This window comes from Oncorhynchus gorbuscha, linkage group LG16 (assembly GCF_021184085.1).
Source record: "Oncorhynchus gorbuscha isolate QuinsamMale2020 ecotype Even-year linkage group LG16, OgorEven_v1.0, whole genome shotgun sequence".
In the NCBI taxonomy this organism is placed as follows: Eukaryota; Metazoa; Chordata; class Actinopteri; order Salmoniformes; family Salmonidae; genus Oncorhynchus; species Oncorhynchus gorbuscha.
In genome coordinates this window covers 59,631,015-59,657,399 of record NC_060188.1, presented here as the reverse complement: position 1 = coordinate 59,657,399, position 26,385 = coordinate 59,631,015, and the positions used below count along the sequence as shown (strand labels likewise).

The 26,385-nt window shown below is 43.8% G+C and overlaps 1 protein-coding gene across 2 annotated transcripts in view; it reads left to right on the top strand.

Annotated features, from left to right (window-relative positions):
- LOC124000384 (collagen alpha-1(XXVI) chain-like) overlaps positions 1-21,241 on the top strand; it is a 61,161-nt gene extending 39,920 nt beyond the window's left edge. For both annotated transcript variants that reach the window (XM_046306704.1, XM_046306703.1), the window contains 11 exons: positions 390-451; positions 565-691; positions 883-990; positions 1,136-1,258; positions 19,112-19,195; positions 19,381-19,433; positions 19,567-19,629; positions 19,750-19,785; positions 19,891-19,935; positions 20,204-20,288; positions 20,503-21,241. In XM_046306704.1, coding sequence (XP_046162660.1) covers positions 390-451; positions 565-691; positions 883-990; positions 1,136-1,258; positions 19,112-19,195; positions 19,381-19,433; positions 19,567-19,629; positions 19,750-19,785; positions 19,891-19,935; positions 20,204-20,288; positions 20,503-20,660 — 944 coding nt within the window. In that variant the 3' untranslated portion in view covers positions 20,661-21,241. The remainder of the gene's footprint in view (positions 1-389; positions 452-564; positions 692-882; positions 991-1,135; positions 1,259-19,111; positions 19,196-19,380; positions 19,434-19,566; positions 19,630-19,749; positions 19,786-19,890; positions 19,936-20,203; positions 20,289-20,502) is intronic.
- The last annotated feature ends 5,144 nt before the right edge of the window (positions 21,242-26,385 follow it).

Sequence of the window (26,385 nt, the reverse complement as noted above, 5' to 3'; positions counted from 1 at the left end):
TTTGTTTGTTTTTATCTTTTGTGCTATTTTGGCTGGAAAATGTCTATCTTCTTAAGCCAAACCATATGCCAAAACATGTCCTCTACCATTCGAATTGCATTATTGCAAATGCACACCATTGCACTGTGAAATGGTATGGATGTATTGAAAGGACAAAGGTATGAGTCTCATCTGTTTCTGCTAACTTGAGAGATAATATGGTATCTCTCACTTAAAGCAACAAGCTACAATGTATTACTAACTGTTACCCCCTCTCTCTCTCTCTCTCTCTCTCTCTCTCTCTCTCTCTCTCTCTCTTTCTTTTTTCTTTCTTTCTTTCTTTCTTTTTTCTTTCTTTCTTTCTTTCTTTCTTTCTTTCTTTCTTTATTTATTTCGCTCTCTCTTCCTAGAATGTATGAACTGCACTGGCTATACTAATATGAATAACAGGCTGAGTATCCTTGAGTCCAAGGTAAGCTTGCATCAACCAAACATCTTATTGAAACAGTACTGCCTACATGAACATATTAACACGACCTCATATCTCATATCTGAACACACTAATCTTACTTTGTTTTGTGTCAGATTGTGTTACTGGAGGAGGCAGGACCACCACCTCTCCCATTCAGATACTCCCCAGATAGGTCTTCAGATAACGAGGTGGGAGCACCCCAGCCCACCCCCATGCCTCCCCCCACCATTGGCCTACCAGGTGAGGGACTTTACTGCAGGACCTCATTGAACCTCAGATGGTTAACTATTCACATTTCTTCTTCCATAGTTTTACATGGCAGCTATTGGACTCTGTTGTGTTATCAATGTAAAGAAAAGTGCAGCAAGTTTAAAAGGAAAAGTGTCTGAATCAGGTGGGATTCTGACTGAGTTAACTCGTTTTTGTTCAAGGAGCAAGAGGCCCCCCAGGACCAGTTGGACCCCAAGGCGTGGTGGGACCCCCTGGACGCACCGGAGAGACAGGCCTCGAAGGGAAATCTGGACCCATGGGACCCAGAGGTATAAGTCTTACCCCCACATCTGTATCACACCCATACACTACCACTTGAGGTACCAAGCAGATTGGCACTTGGACACATTTGATTAGTATGTTGTGTGTAAAGACAGTGTTGTGTTGAGGCAGGCTGTGCTGTGGTTCCCACAGGGCCCCAGGGCCAGCGAGGAGCCCCAGGGGAGAGAGGTGTACCTGGGCCAGCGGGTTCTCCGGGGCCAGCCTCTCCCTTCTCTCACAGAGGAGATGTGTTTGGTCTGAGGGAGCTGGACCAGTGTGAGTATCCCTGTTACACTAAGAAATTAAATCCAAGAACTACAACATGAAATGAAAGCCATACGCGTACAGGGATACTATTTTTGATTTATATGACTGATGGTTCATTCTGAAAGTGTTTCAGGAGTCTCATGTGATTTTTGACCCCTTTCTTGCCATTGGCAATTTGACAGTTTGGACATTTTGGAATATCCATTATTTCAGGGCTATCTGCCAAACATATATGTGGAGACCTTGTTTCAAAGGTAAGTTACTGATAGCAATCAATTGATAATATTTGGAGACATTACACTCTCACCTATTTCCTCTACCAACTGGGGGACATATTATGGAAGGAATAAAAACATGTCATGACCCCCCTTAAAGCCAATTGACATGCATAGTGCAGTTTCACCTATAGCCCAGAGTTCATGGACCATTTATGAAGTTATAGGGCCTGTGTACAGTATAGTTCAGCATGCCAGGTGTCCCATTGGCCCATATCTGGGAAGTCCATCAGTGGAACAGCCCTCTCTTTGCCTGTTAAAACTCTCTGTTCCTAATCAAAGAACCCTCATTGGACCACAGGCAACAGGTCTGCCAAGAGCTATAATATAGTCACACTCAAAGGAAAAATGAGAGTTTAGTTAAGCACACTGAGCCCTCACAAGGCCCTGGAAAAAGTCCTATACCTGTAGGTTTTATATCTTATCAGTCAAGCAAGAGTCCCCATAAAGCCTGTCAGTTGGCCGCTGTGTGGATGACTAGAAGGTTCCTGTAATCCTGGAGTTCTATTACCTTCTTCCTGTAGTAGTATTAGCTGTGTGGATGACTAGAAAGTTCCTGTAATCCTGGAGTCCTATTACCTTCTTCCTGTAGTAGCATAAGCTGTGTGGATGACTAGAATGTTTCTGTAATCCTGGAGTCCTATTACCTTCTTCCTGTAGTAGTATTAGCTGTGTGGATGACTAGAATGTTCCTGGAGTCCTATTACCTTCTTCCTGTAGTAGTATTAGCTGTGTGGATGACTAGAATGTTCCTGTAATCCTGGAGTCCTATTACCTTCTTCCTGTAGTAGTATTAGCTGTGTGGATGACTAGAATGTTCCTGTAATCCTGGAGTCCTATTACCTTCTTCCTGTAGTAGTATTAGCTGTGTGGATGACTAGCTTGTTCCTGTAATCCTGGAGTCCTATTACCTTCTTCCTGTAGTAGTATTAGCTGTGTGGATGACTAGAATGTTCCTGTAATCCTGGAGTCCTATTACCTTCTTCCTGTAGTAGTATTAGCTGTGTGGATGACTAGAATGTTCCTGTAATCCTGGAGTCCTATTACCTTCTTCCTGTAGTAGTATTAGCTGTGTGGATGACTAGCTTGTTCCTGTAATCCTGGAGTCCTATTACCTTCTTCCTGTAGTAGTATTAGCTGTGTGGATGACTAGCTTGTTCCTGTAATCCTGGAGTCCTATTACCTTCTTCCTGTAGTAGTATTAGCTGTGTGGATGACTAGAATGTTCCTGTAATCCTGGAGTCCTATTACCTTCTTCCTGTAGTAGTATTAGCTGTGTGGATGACTAGCTTGTTCCTGTAATCCTGGAGTCCTATTACCTTCTTCCTGTAGTAGTATTAGCTGTGTGGATGACTAGAATGTTCCTGTAATCCTGGAGTCCTATTACCTTCTTCATGTAGTAGTATTAGCTGTGTGGATGACTAGGTTGTTCCTGTAATCCTGGAGTCCTATTACTATTACCTTCTTCCTGTAGTAGTATAAGCTGTGTGAGACATGTGAAGTCTTACAGTGAATAGTTGTTACAACTAAAAATAAATATGCATGCTAAGGGAGAAGGACAATATAGGACAGGCCGGGCCAATTCCTTCCCATGAAGGGCTACATTAGAATACATTTTGGCCATCGCAGTGAAGTCTCGCATTGCCAGAATCATGTTACAGTGAATTATGACTTTGATCATGTCTCTGATGATGACTGTGAAGTCTGATGAGCATTGACTAGAGCAGTTCTCTGATGAGCATTGACTAAGCAGTGAAGTCTCTGATGAGCAATCAGTGAAGTCTCTGATGAGCATTGAGGCAGTGAAGTCTCTGATGAGCATTGACTAGAGCAGTGAAGTCTCTGATGAGCATTGACTAGAGCAGTGAAGTCTCTGATGAGCATTGACTAGAGCAGTGAAGTCTCTGATGAGCATTGACTAGAGCAGTGAAGTCTCTGATGAGCATTGACTAGAGCAGTGAAGTCTCTGATGAGCATTGACTAGAGCAGTGAAGTCTCTGAAGCATTGACTAGAGCAGTGAAGTCTCTGATGAGCATTGACTAGAGCAGTGAAGTCTCTGATGAGCATTGACTAGAGCAGTGAAGTCTCTGATGAGCATTGACTAGAGCAGTGAAGTCTCTGATGAGCATTGACTAGAGCAGTGAAGTCTCTGATGAGCATTGACTAGAGCAGTGAAGTCTCTGATGAGCATTGACTAGAGCAGTGAAGTCTCTGATGAGCATTGACTAGAGATTGTCTCTGATGAGCATTGACTAGAGCAGTGAAGTCTCTGATGAGCATTGACTAGAGCAGTGAAGTCTCTGATGAGCATTTGAGCAGTAGTCTCTGATGAGCATTGTGAGCAGTGAAGTCTCTGATGAGCTTTGACTAGAGCAGTGAAGTCTCTGATGAGCATTGACTAGAGCAGTGAAGTCTCTGATGAGCATTGATTGAACTATTGAGCAGTGAAGTCTCTGATGAGCATTGACTAGAGCAGTGAAGTCTCTGATGAGCATTGACTAGAGCAGTGAAGTCTCTGATGAGCATTGACTAGAGCAGTGAAGTCTCTGATGAGCATTGACTAGAGCAGTGAAGTCTCTGATGAGCATTGATGAGCATTGAGCATTAGAGCAGTGAAGTCTCTGATGAGCATTGACTAGAGCAGTGAAGTCTCTGATGAGCATTGACTAGAGCAGTGAAGTCTCTGATGAGCATTGACTAGAGCAGTGAAGTCTCTGATGAGCATTGACTAGAGCAGTGATGAAGTCTCTGATGAGCATTGACTAGAGCAGTGAAGTCTCTGATGAGCATTGACTAGAGCAGTGAAGTCTCTGATGAGCATTGACTAGAGCAGTGAAGTCTCTGATGAGCATTGACTAGAGCATGATCTGAGCAGAGCAGTGAAGTCTCTGATGAGCATTGACTAGAGCAGTGAAGTCTCTGATCAGCATTGACTAGAGCAGTGAAGTCTCTGATGAGCATTGACTAGAGCAGTGAAGTCTCTGAGCATTGACTAGAGCAGTGAAGTCTCTGATGAGCATTTAGTTGGACTAGAGCAGTGAAGTCTCTGATGAGCATTGACTAGAGCAGTGAAGTCTCTGATGAGCATTGACTAGAGCAGTGAAGTCTCTGATGAGCATTGACTAGAGCAGTGAAGTCTCTGATGAGCATTGACTAGAGCAGTGAAGTCTCTGATGAGCATTGACTAGAGCAGTGAAGTCTCTGATGAGCATTGACTAGAGCAGTGAAGTCTCTGATGAAGCAGTGAACTAACTAGAGCAGTGAAGTCTCTGATGAGCACTACAGCAGTGAAGTCTCTGATGAGCATTGACTAGAGCAGTGAAGTCTCTGATGAGCATTGACTAGACCAGTGAAGTCTCTGATGAGCATTGACTAGAGCAGTGAAGTCTCTGATGAGAGCAGTGAAGTCTCTGATGAGCATTAACTAGAGCAGTGAAGTCTCTGATGAAGAGCAGTGAAGTCTCTGATGAGCATTGACTAGAGCAGTGAAGTCTCTGATGAGCATTGACTAGAGCAGTGAATCTGATGAGCATTGACTAGAGCAGTGAAGTCTCTGATGAGCATTAACTAGAGCAGTGAAGTCTCTGATGAGCATTGACTAGAGCAGTGAAGTCTCTGATGAGCATTAACTAGAGCAGTGAAGTCTCTGATGAGCATTAACTAGAGCAGTGAAGTCTCTGATGAGCATTGACTAGAGCAGTGAATATGAGCAACTAGAGCAGTGAAGTCTCTGATGAGCATTGACTAGAGCAGTGAAGTCTCTGATGAGCATTGACTAGAGCAGTGAAGTCTCTGATGAGCATTGACTAGAGCAGTGAAGTCTCTGATGAGCATTGACTAGAGCAGTGAAGTCTCTGATGAGCATTGACTAGAGCAGTGAAGTCCTGACTAGAGCAGTCTCTGATGAGCATTAACTAGAGCAGTGAAGTCTCTGATGAGCATTGACTAGAGCAGTGAAGTCTCTGATGAGCATTGACTAGAGCAGTGAAGTCTCTGATGAGCATTAACTAGAGCAGTGAAGTCTCTGATGAGCATTGACTAGAGCAGTGAAGTCTCTGATGAGCATTGACTAGAGTTGAAGTCTCTGATGAGCATTGACTAGAGCAGTGAATTAGAGCAGTGAAGTCTCTGATGAGACAGCATTGACTAGAGCAGTGAAGTCTCTGATGAGCATTGACTAGAGCATTGAACTCTGATGGGCATTGACTAGAGCAGTGAAGTCTCTGATGAGCATTGACTAGAGCAGTGAAGTCTCTGATGAGCATTAACTAGAGCAGTGAAGTCTCTGATGAGCATTGACTAGAGCAGTGAAGTCTCTGATGAGCAAACTAGAGCAGTGAAGTTCTGATGAGCATAAACTAGAGCAGTGAAGTCTCTGATGAGCATTGACTAGAGCAGTGAAGTCTCTGATGAGCATTAACTAGAGCAGTGAAGTCTCTGATGAGCATTGACTAGAGCAGTGAAGTCTCTGATGAGCATTGACTAGAGCAGTGAAGTCTCTGATGAGCATTGACTAGAGCAGTGAAGTCTCTGATGAGCATTGACTAGAGCAGTGAAGTCTCTCCATGAAGCTGACTAGAGCAGTGAAGTCTCTGATGAATTGAACTGATGAGCATTAAAGCAGTGAAGTCTCAATTGACTAGAGCAGTCTCTGATGACATTGACCAGCAGTGAAGTCTCTGATGAGCATTAACTAGAGCAGTGAAGTTCTGATGAGCATTGAAACAAGAGCATGAAGATCTGATGAGCATTAAACTAGAGCAGTGAAGTCTCTGAACTGAGCATTAACTAGAGCAGCAGTGAAGTCTCTGATGAGCATTAACTAGAGCAGTGAAATCTCTGATGAGCATGTGACTAGAGCAGTGAAGTCTCTGATGAGCATTGACTAGAGCAGTGAAGTCTCTGATGAGCATTAACTAGAGCAGTGAAAACTAGAGCAGTGAAGTCTCTGATGAGCATTGACTAGAGCAGTGAAGTCTCTGATAACTAGAGCACTCTTGAGCATTGACTAGAGCAGTGAAGTCTCTGATGAGCAAACTAGAGCAGTGAAGTCTCTGATGAGCATTAACTCAGATGAAGTCTCATGAGCATTGACTAGAGCAGTGAAGTCTCTGATGAGCATTGACTAGAGCAGTGAAGTCTCTGATGAGCATTGGCAAGAGAGCAAACTGAAGTCTCTGATGAGCATTGACTAGAGCAGTGAAGTCTCTGATGGAGCATTGACTAGAGCAGTGAAGTCTCTGATGAGCATTGACTAGAGCAGTGAAGTCTCTGATGAGCATTGACTAGAGCAGTGAAGTCTCTGATGAGCATTGACTAGAGCAGTGAAGTCTCTGATGAGCATTGACTAGAGCAGTGAAGTCTCTGATGAGCATTGACTAGAGCAGTGAAGTCTGATCTGATGAGTCTCTGATGAGCATTGACTAGAGCAGTGAAGTCTCTGATGAGCATTGACTAGAGCAGTGAAGTCTCTGATGAGCATTGATAGAGCAGTGAATGATGAGCATTGACTAGAGCAGTGAAGTCTCTGATGAGCATTGACTAGAGCAGTGAAGTCTCTGATGAGCATTGACTAGAGCAGTGAAGTCTCTGATGAGCATTGACTAGAGCAGTGAAGTCTCTGATGAGCATTGACTAGAGCAGTGAAGTCTCTGATGAGCATTGACTAGAGCAGTGAAGTCTCTGATGAGCATTTACTAGAGCAGTGAAGTCTCTGATGAGCATTGACTAGAGCAGTGAAGTCTCTGATGAGCATTGACTAGAGCAGCATTGACTAGAGCAGTGAAGTCTCTGATGGAGCATTGACTAGAGCAGTGAAGTCTCTGATGAGCATTGACTAGAGCAGTGAAGTCTCTGATGAGCATTGACTAGAGCAGTGAAGTCTCTGATGAGCATTCTAGAGCAGTGAAGTCTCTGAGCATTGACTAGAGCAGTGAAGTCTCTGATGAGCATTGACTGCAGTGAAGTCTCTGATAAGCATTGACTAGAGCAGTGAAGTCTCTGATGAGCATTGACTAGAGCAGTGAAGTCAGTTTTGTAGAGCAGTAGTCTCTTTCTAGAGCAGTGTCTCAGCATTGACTGCAGTGAACAGCATTGACTGAGCAGTGAAGTTCGCTCTGGCACAATTGCTGAGAGGTGAGAGTCAGTAAAAGATGATCTGTGCCTTGACTTGTTATATTTCATCACTGAACATGTCTGTTCACATACATAGGTTGACCCAAACAGGACAAACATCTTCTGAGCAGAACTCCTAACCGTTGGAAAGTTTTGTTCATGGAGAGATGCATAGAACCTTGTCAGTGACATTGTTTTGAATAGTTCTCCAATCACTGCATCAGACTGAAGATCGATAAGCTCAAGTTGCAGGTCAGTGGGAGCGTTGTTCACATTGCAGGTGAAAGGAGAGGAAACCAACACTTTGAAAACTAACAGTTCAAAGCACACAGCAGCAATGTATATTTCTCCCGCTGGTCATCTGATAGGGAACAGACCAGTAGTGTTGGAAGGTGGGAGAGATTGTTGGCTTCTACTTGGCGGGTCAGGAGGAGTAATTTTCCCTTGAAGTCTTTGACAAGGCTGTACATCTGATGTGCAAAAAAAGCCCTTCCCTTGATGTTTGGAATTCAGCTCCTCTGTAATTTCAATGTCTGGGGTTTTGCCTAGTAAGAATATCAACAACTGTGCTGTGTCACGTGCATCACTGCTCTCATCAAGGGCCAAGGAGAAATAGGTGAAATCCTTTACCTTGTCTTTCAACTGTTGTTCCATATTTTCAGTGATGTCCTCAACATGCCGTGTCACTGTTCATCTTGACAGGGAAACATTTTCAAACAGCTCTTTCTTGTCGGGGCAAAGTAGTGCTTCAGAGTCAATTAAATATTCTTTCATGAATTTGCCTTCAGCGAATGGCTTGCTATGTTTAACAATTTTGTGAGACAGTACATAGCTAGCTCTCGCTCTATCTGCATTGAACCTATCTTGCACGGACTCTATGCACACTCACAAGACTATATATATATACACACACTATATACACACTCCCTCACACACTACACTGACACTCTCACATAAAACCCACACACATTCACATAAACTACATATGCACCAGAGTATGTGAGCGGTTGGAAATCCCACTCTGTGTATCTGGCACTCCACATCCTTTCCAACGGCTCTGCTAAAAACCGCTCCATGCTCACAGGAAATAATTCCAAATTCACTCCATTCATTAAAATAACAATTGAACCAACACCAATCTATTTTTGTGACTAACTGGACCTACCATTTGGTTTTGAAGTATTGAAACAAAACCTTTAAGATGTTTTATTTGAATAAACATGAAAAGGTCAAAGTAAGAAGCTCACAATCGGCTGCACAACTGATTGGCAAATTTACCAGAAATTGAGAAATCATGTGACTAAACTGAATAAAAAGAAGAAGAAACTACACTATAAGACAAAGGTAAATGACATAAAGAATGATAGTAAAAGAGCACCTTCAATGAAATGTTGGGAAAAAAGGCAAACTTGGCTCCATTTAATCAGATGGCTCATTCATTACAAAACCGACTGATATTGCCAACTACTTTTTGTCATTGGCAAGATTAGCAAACTTAGGCATGACATGCCAGCAAAAAACCCTGACACTACACATCCAAGTATATTTGACCAAATTATGAAAGACAAGAATTGTCATTTTAAATTCTGTAAAGTGAGTGCGGAAGAGGTGAAAAAAATATTGTTGTCTATCAACAACGACATGCCACCGGGGTCTGACAACTTGGGTGGAAAATTACTGAGGGTAATAGCAGATGATATTGCCACATCTTCAATTTAAGCAGACTATAAAGTGTGTTCCCTCAGGCCTGAAGGGAAGAAAAAGCTCTTCCGCTACCTAAGAATTGTAAAGCCCCCTTTATTGGCTCAAATAGCCGACCAATCAACCTGTTACCAACCCTTAGTAAACTTTTGGAAGAATTGTGTTTGACCAGACACAATGCTATTTTGCAGTAAACAAATTGACAACAGACTTGCAGCTCGTTTATAGGGAAGGACATTCAACAAGCACAGCACTTACACAAATGACTGATGATTGGCTGAGAGAAATGTATGATAAAAATATTGTGGGGGCTGTTTTGTTAGACTTCAGTGCAGCTTTTGACATTATCGATCATAGTTTGCTGCTGGAAAAATGTATGTGTTATGGCTTTACACCCCCTGCTATATTCCGAATAAAGAGTTACCTGTCTAATAGAACACAGAGGGTGTTCCTTGATGGAAAACTCTCCAACATAATCAAGGTGTTATGCAGGTGAATGAGGACCCAAAAGCGACTTGGCGAAAACAGAGTATTTAATCCAGTAAAGTTACTTTACAAACAAAAGGCATAATACTACTCGTAATGACGAGAACAGACAGGAGACTTGATCAAGAACTGCAGGTTGCCTGGGAAGGCAATTGAACGTAGCAGACTCAGACACCTGCTCACCACGCAGCATCTGAGGGAAACACGACACGACAGGGCAATACATAGACACAGCACGGTGAACAATAGATAAGGATCCGACAGGACAGGAACGGAAAACAAGGGAAGAAATAGGGACTCTAATCAGGGGAAAAGATAAGGAACAGGTGTGGGAAGACTAATGATGATTAGTCGGGAATACATAAACAGCTGGGAGCAGGAACGGAACGATTAGAGAGAGGAGAGAGAGGGAGGGGGAGAGAGAGGGATAGAAAAAGGGAACGAACCTAATAAGACCAGCAGGGGGAAACGAACAGAAGGGAAAGCATAATGACAAGACAATCTAAGACAAAACATGACAGTACCCCCCCCCACTCACTGAACATTTAGCACTCGAGGAGGAACTGGCGGCAACGGAGGAAATCATCAATCAGTGAACGGTCCAGCACGTCCCGAGACGGAACCCAACTCTCCTCAGGTTTTAACCCTCCCAATCCACTAAGTATTGGTGACCCCTGTATGGAGAACGCATGTCCATGATCTTACGTGGACCTTGTAAATAGGTGGCTTCGACAGGACGGGAGGGGGAGGGAAGACGAACGGGGGTGCGAAGAAAGGGCTTGACACAGGAGACCCAGGATGGACGCGACGAAGATGTCGCGAGCTAACAGTCAGCACAGCAGACAGGATTGACGACCTGGGAGACACGGTCGGACCAAAACTGTATTGGAGTCAACTTGGTGAGAAGCTGTCGTAAGAGGAAGGTTGCGAGTGGAAAGCCAGTCTCTCTGCTGCAGGGAGTTTGGACTCTTAAGTCCTGCACATTGGCTGATCTCACAGTCTGTGCCCTGTGTGTGCAAAGTGCAGACCTCACCCTCCTCCAGGTGCGGTTTTCACAACGTTGGACAAACGCTGAGCGGAGGGAACGCTGGTGTCGTGCAAGCTGGGATGAGAACAGAGGAGGCTGGTAACCCAGACTACTCTGAAACTTGGAGATAACCCAGTAGCAGACTTCCAGGAATGCTCCAAAGGATATTGACGTATTCTGCCCAGGGAGCTGTTCTGCCCTCTGCAGGGTGAAAGAAATGCTGAACTAGTTAGTACCAGAGTCGTCTGATTCCCCCCTCTCTTGACCATTAGACTGGGGATGAAACCCGGAAGAGAGACTGACAATGTTTGAAAATAATTCACAACCCCAAGAACACCAGAGCTACGACACCAATCAAACGACAGAACTCCCTCCAAAACTGTGACGTGAATTGTAGGGCATCTGTCTGAAACGGCGTACTAACGGGATGGGCCATGAATCTGAACACATTCTCGATGATGACTTTGTCCCTCTCCTTGGGGGAAGGAAGTTTAGCTTTGGGGAATCAACTTACTGTTAGAGTATGACAACCGTAAGAATCACAGTCTTCCCGCAGACAAAGGCAGACCGGCAATGAAGTCTAGGGCGATGTGAGACCATGGTCAAGGAATGGGAGCGGTCAATTAGCCAATGGCAGGAGGAGAGTTACACTTAGTCTGCGCCCAGTCCGAACAAGCAGCCACTAAACGGCGCATGTCACGCTCCTGAGTCGGCCACCAAAAGCGCTGGCGAATAGACGCAAGAGTGCCGCAGAACCCGGGATGACCAGCTAACATTCAGAGTGAGCCCACTGAAGAACAGCCAGAAGTGGAAACAGGAACGAAAAGGAGGTTACTAGGACAGAGGAAGACGCAGTGTGCGTGAGTGCTTTTTAACCTGTTTTTCAATGAATAGACTGTCAACCCGACAACAAACCATAAGGAAGACATCCCCTCGGGATCAGTAGAAAACAGAAGAACTAAACAGACGGGATAAGGATCAGGCTTTGTTTTTGCTACCCGTTGACGGTAAGAAATCACAAACTCAATTTGAGCCAAAAACAACGCCTCAACGAAGCTTGACGGGCATTTTCGTTTGGCAGAACGGATGTAATCAAGGTTCTTATGGTCTGTCCAAACTGACAAAGGAACGGTCGCCCTCCAACCACTGTCGCCATTCTAGGGCCAACACATGGCTAGCAGTTCACGGTTACCTAAACATCATAGTTTCAGAGACAAACATGAGAAAATAAGCGCAAGGATGAATCTTTATGTCAGACTGGAAGCTTGGGATAGAATGGCTCCCACGCCTACCTCTGAAGCGGTCAACCTCGACAATGAATTGTCTAGTGACTCAGAGTAACGAGGATAGGAGGTTCGTAAAACGTTCTTTTAGAAGATCAAAAGCTCCCTCTGGACCACTTAAAACACGTCTTGACAGAAGTAAGAGCTGTGAGAGGGGCAGCAACTGCTCCCAGAAATTACGAATGAAACGCCGATCAGAATTTAGCGAAACCTAAAAGCGCTGCCTCGATCCTTTTCCTGATTAGAACCCTATTTCACTGACAGCTTGACCTTAGCGGAATTTTCTGAATGCCTTCAGCGGAAATAACTTGTCTAGAAAAGTAACGGAGGAGACATGAAAAGAGCACTTCTCAGCCTTTACGTAGAGACAATTCTCTCAAAGGCGCTGTAGAACACGTCTGAACGTCTGAACATGAATCTCGAGTGACGGTGAAAAAATCAGGATATTCAAGATCGAGTCTCCAGTTTGTCCTCAAAGATGTTCAGCATGTCTCTCAGAACATCATTAACTAATGCCTGAAAAACAGCTGGCGCATTGGCGAGACCAAACTGGCAGAACCCGGTACTCAAAATGCCCTAACGGAGTGTTAAACGCTTTTGGGTCCACTCGTCCCCCTCTCTGATGCGCACGAGATGGTAAGCGACAAGGTCCAACTTCAGAGCACCTGGTTACCTGCAGAATCTCAAGGCTGATGACATAAGGGGAAGCGGATAACGATTGTTAACTGTTATGTCATTCAGCCCTCGAGAACCACGCAGGGGCGCAGGTACCGTCCTCTTCTTAACAAAGAACCCCGCCTGCCACCTGAAGGCTTATGGTACCGAGCCTCCAGAGACACAGATAAATAACCTCGAGAGCCTTACGTACTCGGGAGCCGACAGAGAGTATAGTCTTACTCCCGAGGAGCAGTGGTGAGAAGGAGATCTACTACAATCATACGACCGGTGAGGAGGAAGGGAGCTCATTACACTGGCTCAGCAGGGAATGGGACCGACTGAAGACCGTGCGCAGATCATGATATTCCTCCGGCACTCCTGTTCCCCAGGTTCCTCCTGAGAAGTGGGGACAGAAGAAATGGGAGGGATGGCAGACATTAAACACTTCACATGACAAGAAACGTTCCAGGATAGGATAGAATTACTAGACCAATTAATAGAAGGATTATGACATACTAGCCAGGGATGACCCAAAACAACAGGTATAAAAGGTGAACGAAAAATCAAAAAGAATTAGTCTCACTGTGGTTACCAGATACTTCTGAGAGTTAAAGGTAGTGTCTCAAATCTGATACTGGGAAGATGACTACCATCTAAGGCAAACATGGGCGTAGGCTTGTCTAACTGTCTGAAAGGAATGTCATGTTTCCGAGCCCATGCTTCGTCCATGAAACAACCTCAGCCCCAGAGTCAATCAAGGCACTGCATGTAGAAGCACCGGGAACCGGTCCAGCGTAGATGGAGACATAGTAGTACAGGATCTAGATGAAGAGACCTGAGTATAGCGCCACCAGTAGCCTCCGCTTACTGATGAGCTCTGGCCTTTACTGGACATGAATTGACAAAATGTCCATCAAATCCGATAGAGGCACAGGCGGTTGGTGATCCTCCATTCCCTCTCCTTGAGTCGAGATGCGAATACCTCCCAGCTGCATGGGCTCATCTGAGCCAGAGGAGGGAGATGGTTGCGAGCGGAGCAGGGAAAACACTGACGCGAGTCTCTTCCACGATCAAAGATCTACCCTTTGTCGTTCTATGCGGATGGCGAGAGCAACAAAGAGTCCACTTGGAAGGGGGCTCCCGAGGAGAATCTCATCTTTGACCACTGCGTGGAGTCCCTCCAGAAAACGATGAGCAGCGCCCTTTCCAGTCACTAGAGGCAGCAAGAGTGCGCCCATGTAAGCCTTAGATGGATCGATCATCTTGGCATAGGGAAGCCAGGGCCCTAGAAGCCTTTAACCCTACCAAAAACTGAACGGTCAAAACCCGAATCATCTCCTCTTTAAAGTTCTGGTAATTGTTAGAACAATCAGCCCTTGCCTCCCAGATAGCTGTGCCCCACTCTCGAGCCCGGCCAGTAAGGAGTCAAATCCTAAGCAACCCGAGCTAATTGTCTAGTAGTATGTTGGGTCCTGGAGAGAGAACACAATATCACACTTGAGAAAGGAGCGAGACTCCGTGGGCTGCCCAGTAGCAAGGTGGGTTATTAACCCTAGGTTCCGGAGGCTCGGCAGTCCAGGAAGTAACAGGTGGCTGTCGAAGACTCTGAACTGTCCTCAGGAAACCTGGCCATTTGACGGCATGGCCAGAGATTCCTGCTCGTGTTGCCGAGCATGGCTCTGCGACGGCAGTGTTACGGCATCTGTAGTGTGGGTCCATTCCTTGGTCGGATCCCTGTTATGCAGGTGAATGAGGACCCAAAAGGAGAAAACAGAGTATTTAATTCAGTAAAGTTACTTTACCTCACTCGTAATGACGAGATTTGATCAAGAACTGCAGGTTGCCTCGGGAAGGCCTTGAACGTAGCAGACTCAGACACTCACCACGCAGCATCTGAGGGAAACACGACACGACAGGGCAATCATAGACACAGCACGGTGAACAATAGATAAGGATCCGACAGGACAGGAACGGAAAACAAGGGAAGAAATAGGGACTCTAATCAGGGAAAAGATAAGGAACAGGTGTGGGAAGACTAAATGATGATTAGGGGAATAGGAACAGCTGGGAGCAGGAACGGAACGATAGAGAGAGGAGAGAGAGGGAGGGGGAGAGAGGGATAGAAAAAGGGAACGAACAGAAGGGAAAGCATAATGACAAGACAATCTAAGACAAAACATGACACAAGGTAGAATCAGGAATTCCCCAGGGCAGCTGTCTAGATCCCTTACTTTTTTCAACCTTTACTAACAACATGCCACTGGCTTTGAGTAAAGCCATGTACGTGGCTGTACGTGGCTGTCTATGTACGTGGCTGTACGTGGCTGTCTATGTACGTGGCTGTACGTGGCTGTCTATGTACGTGGCTGAAATGACTGGAACACTTAACAAAGAGCTGCAGTTAGTTTCAGAATGCGTGACAAGAAATAAGTTAGTCCTAAATATTTCACAAACTAAAAGCATTGTATTTGGGACAAATCATTCACTAAACCCTAAACCTCAACTAAATCTTGTAATAAATAATGTGGAAATCGAGCAGGTTGAGGTGACTAAACTGCTTGGAGTGACCGTGGCACTATCAACAAGGCAGGTCCTACGGGCTCTAGTTTTGTCGCACCTGGACTACTGTTCAGTCGTGTGGTCAGATGCCACAAAGAGGGACTTAGGAAAATTGCAAATGGCTCAGAACAGGGCAGCACTGCTAGCCCTTAGATGTACACAGAGAGCTAACATTAATACTACGCATGTCAATCTCTGGCTAATCTCTGGAACAGCAGGGACTGTGAAGCAAAACAAACAAAGGCACAGACACATGCATACACACACGCATGATAACATACGCACTACACACACGTACACATGGATTTTGTGTTGTTGATATGTGGTAGTGGAGTATGGGCCTGAGGGCACACATTTAGTGTGTTGTGAGTTCTGTAATGAATGTATTTTAATATTTTAAAAATTGTATTGCCTTCATTGTTCAGGACCCCAGGAAGAGTAGCTGCTGCCTTGGCACCCGCTATTTGGGATCCATAGTAAATGCAAATACAAATTTCAAATAGGCTACATGCATATAAACATTCTAAATAGGCCAAGAGCTATATTATTTATATTATTTCAAGGCTATAGCCTACAAATAAATACATTGTGAAGCATTTGCAGGTGCAACACAATTGACTAGTAGGGACATAAAGCGCTCAACATTTAAACATGTTGTTGTATTAAATCATTATAGTCTATAAATTGGGCATATAGGCTGTGCCTTACTTAGATTTAAATACAAATGAAACGAAACATGACTTATTAGTGCCTTTTGAATTCATTTTCAGAAACTTGAGTTTGGCCAGTCTGTGGCTTCAGGCTCATGCAATGCAGCAGACAATATTGTATATTTTCTATAGATAGGCCTACAGGTTTTTAGGCAAAGTAACCCGATCAAAACGGAAAGCTTCTTGAACGTGGGAATATGCCAGGCCTATTGGGCCAAAATCAATTATGGCCTATTGTATAGATAATAAAACAAAAATGAAATTAAACATTTAAGAGATCTGCTTTTCAGTTTATAAATACTTCACTACAATGAAACTTGGATTCCTACCCACCTCGTTCCTTTCTTTTAGCATGTGCATGTAGTAAGTACACCATCATGATTTCAGGATATGTGTCTTTTCAGATTCCACAATGACTCATTAGTGGACACTACATCACCACACTCTCTCTCTTGCTTTAGGTCCTCATCTTTGTAAGTCACCTTGATTTTGTAACTGTGTGATTGATCCGTTTTCTGAAAATATTTAGCGAACACCATGACAGTAGCTACAGCAAGGGGCTAGAGCAGCACACAAGGAGACTACAAATTCATACTGGGCCGGGCATGCCCTGAGCTCTTGAAGTGAGAAGGCGGACGCTCCAGCCTTCGGGAATCTCGCTCCGCGCTCCAGTCAAATTGGGCACGCTCCGCTACACTCACATACTCTGATACGCACACGCGCTCATAACACACACGCATTCCAACACAACACACACACACATTTTCACACCCATCATATGCTGCTGCTCTGTTTTTTATTCTAATTATTATCTATCCTGATGCCTAGTCACTTTACCCAGCCTTTATGTAAATATCTACCTCAAATACCTCGGTACCCCTGCACATAAATCTGGTTCTGGTACTCCCTGTATATAGCACCATTCTTGTTTATTTTATTCCTCCTGTGTTACTATTTGTGATTATTATTGTTACTGTTAACTCTGAATAGTCGGGAAGAGCTTGTAAGCAAACATTTCACGGCGCATGTGACAAATATAATTTGATTTGAAGGGCAGTCAGCGGTAGTGATGTATGAGTGTTAGAGGGAAAATGACCTAATGTGAAACAAAACACTCAGCATATGTATCCCTACAGTCTAATATTTTAACATGTATAGAGTTAATTCATGCTGTAACATTTAGTAGATGACTGGCTGAACTATATGGATTGTAAAACTGTAAGCTGTAGAAGCATCTTGACCTCCACCTGAGGCACTTCCTAGTTTTGACCAGCAGATGGCAGCATACTCACACTCAAGATGTCTATGGAAAGCTGTATTTGATTACTGTGGTGGACTGGCTTTGTTTAAGCCTGGGCTCTGGCTTCAGTCTGCCTGCTGTAAGTCAGACCCAATTTGTAACCTGTCAGCACAGCAGCCTGATCTGGCAACCCCGGCCGTCTTGGAGCCAGAAACCTGCTCAATAAAACGGCAAGGCAAGGTTTTCAAGTCAATCGTCAATGCTGCAGGGAGTTTGGGGTTAGGAGTAGTGTGTGTGTGTGTGTGTGTGTGTGTGTGTGTGTGTGTGTGTGTGTGTGTGTGTGTGTGTGTGTGTGTGTGTGTGTGTGTGTGTGTGTGTGTGTGTGTGTGTGTGTGTGTGTGTGTGTGTGTGTGTGTGTGTGTGTGTGTGTGTGTGTGTGTGTGTGTTCACTACATGAGGTAGTCTACTTCAGACAACTTGGTGGTACACCAGAAAAATGACTTCCAGTGGGAATGCTCCAAAGGATATTGACGTTTTCCACCTGTTTATCCCTCTCTGTGGTGGGATGCTGAACTAGTTAGTACCAGAGCTACTGCTCCCCACCTCAATCAATGGCCATAAGAAGTGTATCCCTACCACACAGCACACCCACAGTGACAAGCAACCAAGACAGCCAATGTTTCCAATGTTTGAAAATAATTCACAACCCCCAAAGAACACCAGAGCTATGTCAATAATGGAAATAGGCTACTCTTAGCTCTTGTAGTACATACTGTACATACTGTACACACAGTACATTAGGGATGGGCCCTCGGATCAATTTCCCCTTTCCCCAATTTCCCTTTTTTGGGGGGAAGGGGGACTACTTTGGGGTCTCAACTTACTGTTATGAGTTGGAATAGGAAAATACACAAGGTGCAATTTAGAAATGTGGCTGTGCAGCATCAGTTTTCCTCTTGTTATGTCAATGACTGATAGTCAGTCAATTAGCCAATGTCAGGTACATTTTAGCGGCCAGCTTTCTAAACATGTTATCATGGTCAAATTACCGGCCGGGGGTATGGATGTGGGTACGCAGACCCGCGAGCAGGACATTCATGTAGTACGTCATTTAGAGCAGGACTATTCAACCAGGGGTGCAGAGGAACTGCAGGGTGCGCTTAAATATATTTTTAAAATGTTTTTATGAATATCGCTAGCAACAACAGAATAAACACATTTTTAATGACATACCTACAGTAGAAAATAGAAGAATATCTTCTTTCTAAGGATGTCAACTTTATTTCTGAACTCCCAATGTTGAGAAAATTACACTAATTTGAGCCAATTACACTCACTGGAATATCTGACATGAGCTTTGAAAAAGCAGCTACGAATAGGCTGCAGGGCAGGTGCTGCTGACTGCTGGTACGTTTCCTTCATATCAGTTTTGCCAACACATGGCTATTCTTTGTTTAACCTGCTAAACAGATGCTTTTTAGAAAACATGTGTTTGGAGATACCTTTCCAGCTAATAGGCTATGTTAGAGTTTACACTTCCTCTTCAAATTATAATGTAGGTAAGTCAAAATAATGAAAAACAATCGACCAAATCTATTCATTTAAAAAATGTTGATTATTTCTCCTTGCCCTTATCATTCCTCTGATGATAAGACAAGACATGAAAAAACCCCATTTTGTTTAACGTCTGATGGGGATTCCTGGATCGTCGGTTCTTTCCCTGGGAAAGAAAAGGTTGACGAACCCTGCTTTAGAGCACAGTGAGCACCTGTTGTACTTAAACCATGGCATTTTTTGTTTTGGGTACAGATGAAGAGTCTGTGCTCCCTTCACGGAATAACCAGAAAGATGTGACCGGTCCCCCAGGCCCCATCGGACCTCCTGGACCCCCAGGTAAAAAAACACTCATCCCCCCCCGCTGGCATGGCCATGAACCCATAATTATAGTTGTGTAAAAATGTTATTAAGGGGAAATTAGAATACTAATTCGCCATATCAGCTAGCCACCGACTGTGACCTTTAAGTGGATATTGGAAGAATACTTGGAAAACTATTATTTCCATTTTCCAACTCCTCAGGCCGGCCTGGACCCACAGGGCCTGCTGGAAACACAGGTACCCCAGGCAGAAACGTATGTACAGTATAACATTGGACTTTGATTTGCATCCTGATGTACAGCTTGATATATATGCTTGTTACTCTCATAAATCATGCATTGATGTCAACGGGAGATTCATTCAAGAAGTTCTATCTCTGTGTTCCAGGCTGGGTTTGGTCTCTCAGGCAAGCCTGGGGATCGCGGACCTAAAGGAGACACTGGTGAAAGGGTGAGGCTTGGCAGAACTGCCTTTAAAGAGACCCCTTTCAATTCCACTCTGAAATGCTCTATGTACATTCTATACATGACATGAGTCGACATCGTTCATACAGCTTCTCTCTCCTCACAGGGACCCCCAGCACACAGGGGAGAACATGGTCAGCCAGTGAGTTCACAGTGAGAGTACAACATTTCTGCTCTTACACACATATACATTTAGTTACTCTTTGCCAACCACCTATGTTTTTCCCATTTGTGATGCTGTTTTTAGGGTGCACCAGGGCCAAAGGGTGAACCAGGAGATAGCCAGGCTGAGGTGACCCTACACATTCCCTCTATATGATTTAAGAGTCCCCAGAGACACATCTTCCATACCTCACGCTTTTGAAAAAGCCGGCATAGTAGTAAGCCGGCATAGTAGTAGTATGCAGTAGTAGTATGCAGTAGGTATACAGTATATCATAATAGTACTGTGATAAATAAACAGACCTTAACATATAGTTCCCGATGGAAGCTTCATTTGAACTTGGTAGGTAAACTTGAACTTGAAGCTGAAATTGATATAGTGATGTGGTTCCGTCCAGGGGGAGGGGGTGCAGCAGCTGAGAGAGGCTCTGAAGATCCTGGCTGAGAGGGTTCTCATTCTGGAGCACATGATCGGCATTCATGGTAAGAGACACACCCTTACTCAGAGAACAACAGGGTCTCTAGGATTTACAGGGTTGTTAGAGATGTATACTGTGTCCACTTCCAAGCAATCACTGTGTCTGTCAGTGATACGTCGTTTTCTATTGGAGTGTCCTTGTTGTGAGCGTGAGATTAAATTGATCTCCCTCTGTCTCCATCCCCAATCCATTCCTCCCTCTCTTTGGTCATTTCTCAGAGAACCCACTAGAACCCGGTTCTGGCCTGGACATCCTGTCAGACCTGGTGCCCATGTTTAAAAACAAAAGGGCGGGACCCAATACCCTGCTCCACTCTCTCGCCACGGGAGACCGGAAGCTGATTGGAGAGGAAAGAGTGAGGAGGGGGGACAATTAGATGCTCATGCCAATGGGTGTAGAGCATGGTTTGTATATGAACTGTGATTGTTTAAGAGACTGAGATGGACGTACCATGTGTTCTCTGGGCCAGAGTGTATGACCAGTCAATCCTCATGGAAGCACAGAATTCCATCAATCTGGGCTTTGGGCGACCGAGCGTCTGCAAAATGACCCCTTCTCTTACTCAGATTCTTGAATTTGACCTGTTTATAATGTGTGTTTTTTTTTACATTGACTTTTAGTACTGTTGTCATTATCGTAGTCATGTTATTCCAATGTAATGATGTAACTTTGGTGCTGGTACTGGCCTCAACGTGTGCATATTCTTAAAGTCTAGGTAGCAGATAATGGACCCTATCAGATATTTATGTAGTTGGTGCTGTATATGAACTTAAATACATGGGTTCTAACTTGAAACATTATTTGTTAGTTTACAACTGTACAATTTATGCATATAAAATACACAAAGACAGACGGGAAATGTACAGTTGAAGTCGGAGGTTTACATACACTTAGGTTAGAGTCATTGTTCAAACACTCCACAAATGTCTTGTTAACAAACTATAGTTTTGGAAAGTCGGTTAGGACATCTGCTTTGTGCATGACACAAGTCATTTTTCCAACAATGGACAGATTATTTCACTGTATCACAATTCCAGTGGGTCAGAAGTGTACAGAAGTTGATTGTGCCTTTAAACAGCTTTGATAATTCCTGAAAATGTCATGGCTTCAGAAGCTTCTGATAGGCTAATTGACATCATTTGAGTCAATTGGAGGTGTACCTGTGGATGTATTTCAAGGCCTACCTTCAAACTCAGTGCCTCTTTTCTTGACATTATGGTAAAATCAAGAGAAATCAGCCAAGACCTCAGAAAAAAAGTAGACCTCCACAAATCTGGTTCATCCTTGGGAGCAATTTCCAAACACCTGAAGGTACCACGTTCATCACAAACAATAGTACGCAAGTATAAACACCATGGGACCACGCAGCCGTCATACCGCTCATGAAGGAGACGCGTTCTGTCTCCTAGAGATAAACGTACTTTGGTGCGAAAGTGCAAATCAATCTCAGAACAACAGCAAAGGACCATGTGAAGATGCTGGAGGAAACAGGTACAAAAGTATTTATATCCACAGTAAAACAAGTCCTATATCGGCATAACCTGAAAGGCCGCTCAGCAAGGAAGAAGCCACAGCTCCAAAACCGCCATAAAAAACCCAAACTATGGTTTGTAACTGCACATGGTGACAAAGATCGTACGTTTTGGAGAAATGTCCTCTGGTCTGATGTAACAAAAATAGAACTGTTTGGCCATAATGACCATCTTTATGTTAGGAGGAAAAAGGGGGAGGCTTGCAAGCCGAAGAACACCATCCCAACCGTGAAGAACGAGGGTGGCAGCATCATGTTGTGGGGGTGCTTTACTGCAGGAGGGACTGGTGCACTTCACAAAATAGATGGCATCATGAGGACGAAAAATGATGTGGATATATTGAAGCAACATCTCAAGACATCAGTCAGAACGTTAAAGCTTGGTCGCAAATGGGTCTTCCAAATGGACAATGACCCCAAGCATACTACCAAAGTCATGGCAAAATGGCTTAAGGACAACAAAGTCAAAGTATTGGAGTTGCCATCACAAAGCCCTGACCTCAATCCTATTGAAAATGTGTGGGCAGAACTGAAAAAGCATGTGTGAGCAAGGGGGCCTACAAACCTGACTCAGTTACACCAGCTCTGTCAGGAGGAATGGGCCAAAATTCACCCAACTTATTGTGGGAAGCTTGAGGAAGGCTACCTGAAATGTTGGACCCAAGTTAAACAATTTAAAGGCAATGCTACCAAATACTAATTGAGTGTATGTGAACTTCTGACTGACTGGGAATATGAAAGCTGAAATAAATCATTATCTCTACTTATTATTCTGACATTTCACATTCTTAAAATAAAGTGGTGATCCTAACTGACGTAAGACAGGGAATGTTTACTAGGATTAAATGTCAGGAATTGTGAAAAATTGAGTTTAAATGTATTTGGTTAAGGTGTATGTAAACCTCCGACTTCAGGCCTCCCGGGTAGCGCAGTAGTTAAGGGCGCTGTACTGCAGCGCCAGCTGTGCCACCAGAGACTCTGGGTTCACGCCGAGGCTCTGTAGCAACTGGCCGCGACCGGAAGGTCAGTGGGGCGACGCACAATTGGCCCAGCGTCGTCCGGATTAGGGAGGGTTTGGCCGGTAGGTTGGATGCGCTCTGTGTTAAGAAGCAGTGCGGCTTGGTTGGGTTGTGTATCGGAGGACGCATGACTTTCAACCTCCCGAGCCTGTACGGGAGTTGTAGCGATGAGACAAGATAGTAGCTACTAATAAACTTCCGACTTCAACTGTATATGACTCACATGATGGAGGAACATGTTGTCTGTAGTCTACTGTACATGATGGAGGAACATGTTGTCTGTAGTCTACTGTACATGATGGAGGAACATGTTGTCTGTAGTCTACTGTACATGATGGAGGAACATGTTGTCTGTAGTCTACTGTACATGATGGAGGAGCATGTTGTCTGTAGTCTACTGTACATGATGGAGGAACATGTTGTCTGTAGTCTACTGTACATGATGGAGGAACATGTTGTCTGTAGTCTACTGTACATGATGGAGGAGCATGTTTTCTGTAGTCTACTGTACATGATGGAGGAACATGTTGTCTGTAGTCTACTGTACATGATGGAGGAACATGTTGTCTGTAGTCTACTGTACATGATGGAGGAGCATGTTGTCTGTAGTCTACTGTACATGATGGAGGAACATGTTGTCTGTAGTCTACTGTACATGATGGAGGAACATGTTGTTTGTAGTCTACTGTACATGATGGAGGAGCATGTTGTCTGTAGTCTACTGTACATGATGGAGGAACATGTTGTCTGTAGTCTACTGTACATGATGGAGGAACATGTTGTCTGTAGTCTACTGTACATGATGGAGGAGCATGTTGTCTGTAGTCTACTGTACATGGTGGAGGAACATGTTGTCTGTAGTCTACTGTACATGATGGAGGAGCATGGTGTCTGTAGTCTACTGTACATGATGGAGGAACATGTTGTCTGTAGTCTACTGTACATGATGGAGGAACATGTTGTCTGTAGTCTACTGTACATGGTAAGCTTGCACTTCACTTTTTAGTGTGGAAAACGGCTGTGAAGATTTTTCTACAATATTCACAACATAATGACACAATTACAATCTTTATAGAATACAAATCTAATTTCATCAATTACATGTGGAAATACTTATTTGAGGGAATATGCAAGGAGCAGAAAGTGAATTCAGTAACACTTTATTTTAAGGGGTCCTTATTACAATGTTATTACATATGTAATTACACTGTAACAACTATTGAAATGAACTGTAATAATTCATAGTTACACTGTAATAAAAACATGTAACTGGTGGTAATTGCTTAAATAAAGGTTTGTTAACTGACTTGCCAAGTTAAATAAAGGTTGAGAACAAATTGTATTTTATATGACGGCATACCCCGACCAAACCCTCCCCTAACCTGGACGACGTGGGGCCAAACCCTCCCCTAACCTGGACGACGTGGGGCCAAACCCTCCCCTAACCTGGACAACGCTGGGCCAATTGTGCACCGCCCCATGGGACTCCCAATCACAGTCGGTTGTGATACAGCCCAGGATCGAACCAGGGTCCGTAGTGAACCAGGGTCGAACCAGGTGCTACAGCCCCTAGCACTGAGATGCAGTGCCTTAGACCACTGTGCCACTCGGGAGCCTTAAAATCATTTAAAATTGTTAACAATGCATTTGACAATGGGTCAAAAAAACTGATACGTTAATAAAACCTTATGGTTAAAATTGTGATATCATCATTCCTGCTTGTCAAATGTGTATTTATTAGGGATCCCCATTAGCTGTTGGCAGCAGCAACTCATCCTGGGGTCCAAACACATTAAGGCACTTACATTACACACAAAACAAAAGAATAAACAGTACATCATATAACATTATTACACCACTACTTATCTACAATACCAAATGTATAATACCACCATACAACAATATTAGTGTGCTACCTGTGTGTGTGTGTGTGTGTGTGTGTGTGTGTGTGTGTGTGTGTGTGTGTGTGTGTGTGTGTGTGTGTGTGTGTGTGTGTGTGTGTGTGTGTGTGTGTGTGTGTGTGTGTGTGTGTGTGTGTGTGTGTGTGTGTGTGTGTGTGTTTGTCTCTTCACAGTCTCCGCTGTTCCATAAGATGTTTTTTTATCTGTTTTTTAAAATCTGATTCTAGTGCTTACATTAGTTACCTGATGTGGAATAGAGTTCCATGTAGTCATGGCTCTATGTGCGCCTCCCATAGTCTATTCTGGTCTTGTGGGGTGTGCATGGGTGCCCAATCTATGTGCTAGTAGTTTAAACAGGCAGCTCAGTGCATTCAACTTGTTAACAATTCTCACAGAAAAAAAAGTAGTGATGTATTCAATCTCCCCTCCACTTTGTACAGTTTCGTCGCCTCAACTTGCTCAATTTCCACATTATTCATTACAATATTTAGTTGAGGTTTAGGGTTTAGTGAATGATTTGTCCCAAATACAATGCTTTTAGTTTTAGAAATATTTAGGGCTAACTTATTCCTTATCACCCATTCTGAAACTAACTGCAGCTCTTTGTTAAGTGTTGCAGTCATTTCAGTCGCTGTAGTAGCTGACAGGTATAGTGTTGAGTCATCCGCATGCATAGACATGCTGTGCTTGTTGAATGTCCTAAGAGAGCTGAAAGTCTGTTGTCAGTTTGTTTACTGTAAAATAACATTGTATCTGGTCAAACACAATTTTTGTTGTTGTTTTGTTGTTTTGTTTACTTAGGGTTGGTAACAGATTGATTGGTTGGCTATTTGAGCCAATAAACGGGGCTTTACAATTCTTAGGATGCGGAATGACTTTTGCTTCCTGAGGGCACACACTTTCACGTAGGCTTAAATGGAAGATATGGCAAATAGGAGTGGCAGAATCGTTATTATCCCCAGTCATTTTCTATCCCAGCTTGTCATTGTTGATAGACAACCATCTTTTTTTCACCTCTTCCACACTCACTTTACGGGATTCAAAATGACAACTGTTGTCATTCATAATTTGGTCAGATATATTTAGATGTGCAGTGTCGTTTGTTGCATGGTTGAATAATGGTTTATAAATGCTCTTAAAACGGTCATAAGAAAAACTTTTATTCCGTCATATAACCTTGCAAGGGTTTCACCGTTGAGGAACATTCTCACTATTGGATGGGATGCATTGGTGCAATTATTTATTTAAGGCATCATGTCCAGTGGTGCCTATCTGCACAACAGTCTCGAAATAAGGAAAACCATGAATGTAACAGTACGCTATGAACGGAGTCGAGAAGAAGGTTAGTATACAAAATAGTATTATGTGAGACACACCCAGCATGTTCAATTTATCTAGATACTTGTATCAACACACTATGAGTAACGTTAGCTCCTTTCAATGTGGCTAAACACTAGCTAACCTATTTGCACAGATAGAACAATGAGCCAGATGTTTCACTGGATGTATAAATGTGAAGCATCCGGTTCGCGTTTCCACTCACTACCCGATATGGTGATGAGTGGAAGCCCAGTGGCCCGCAGTGGGAGAAGATTGAGCGAAATGGGTTTTGGCCGACATTCTGCTAACTTCTCCTTGTTCAGAGTCTTG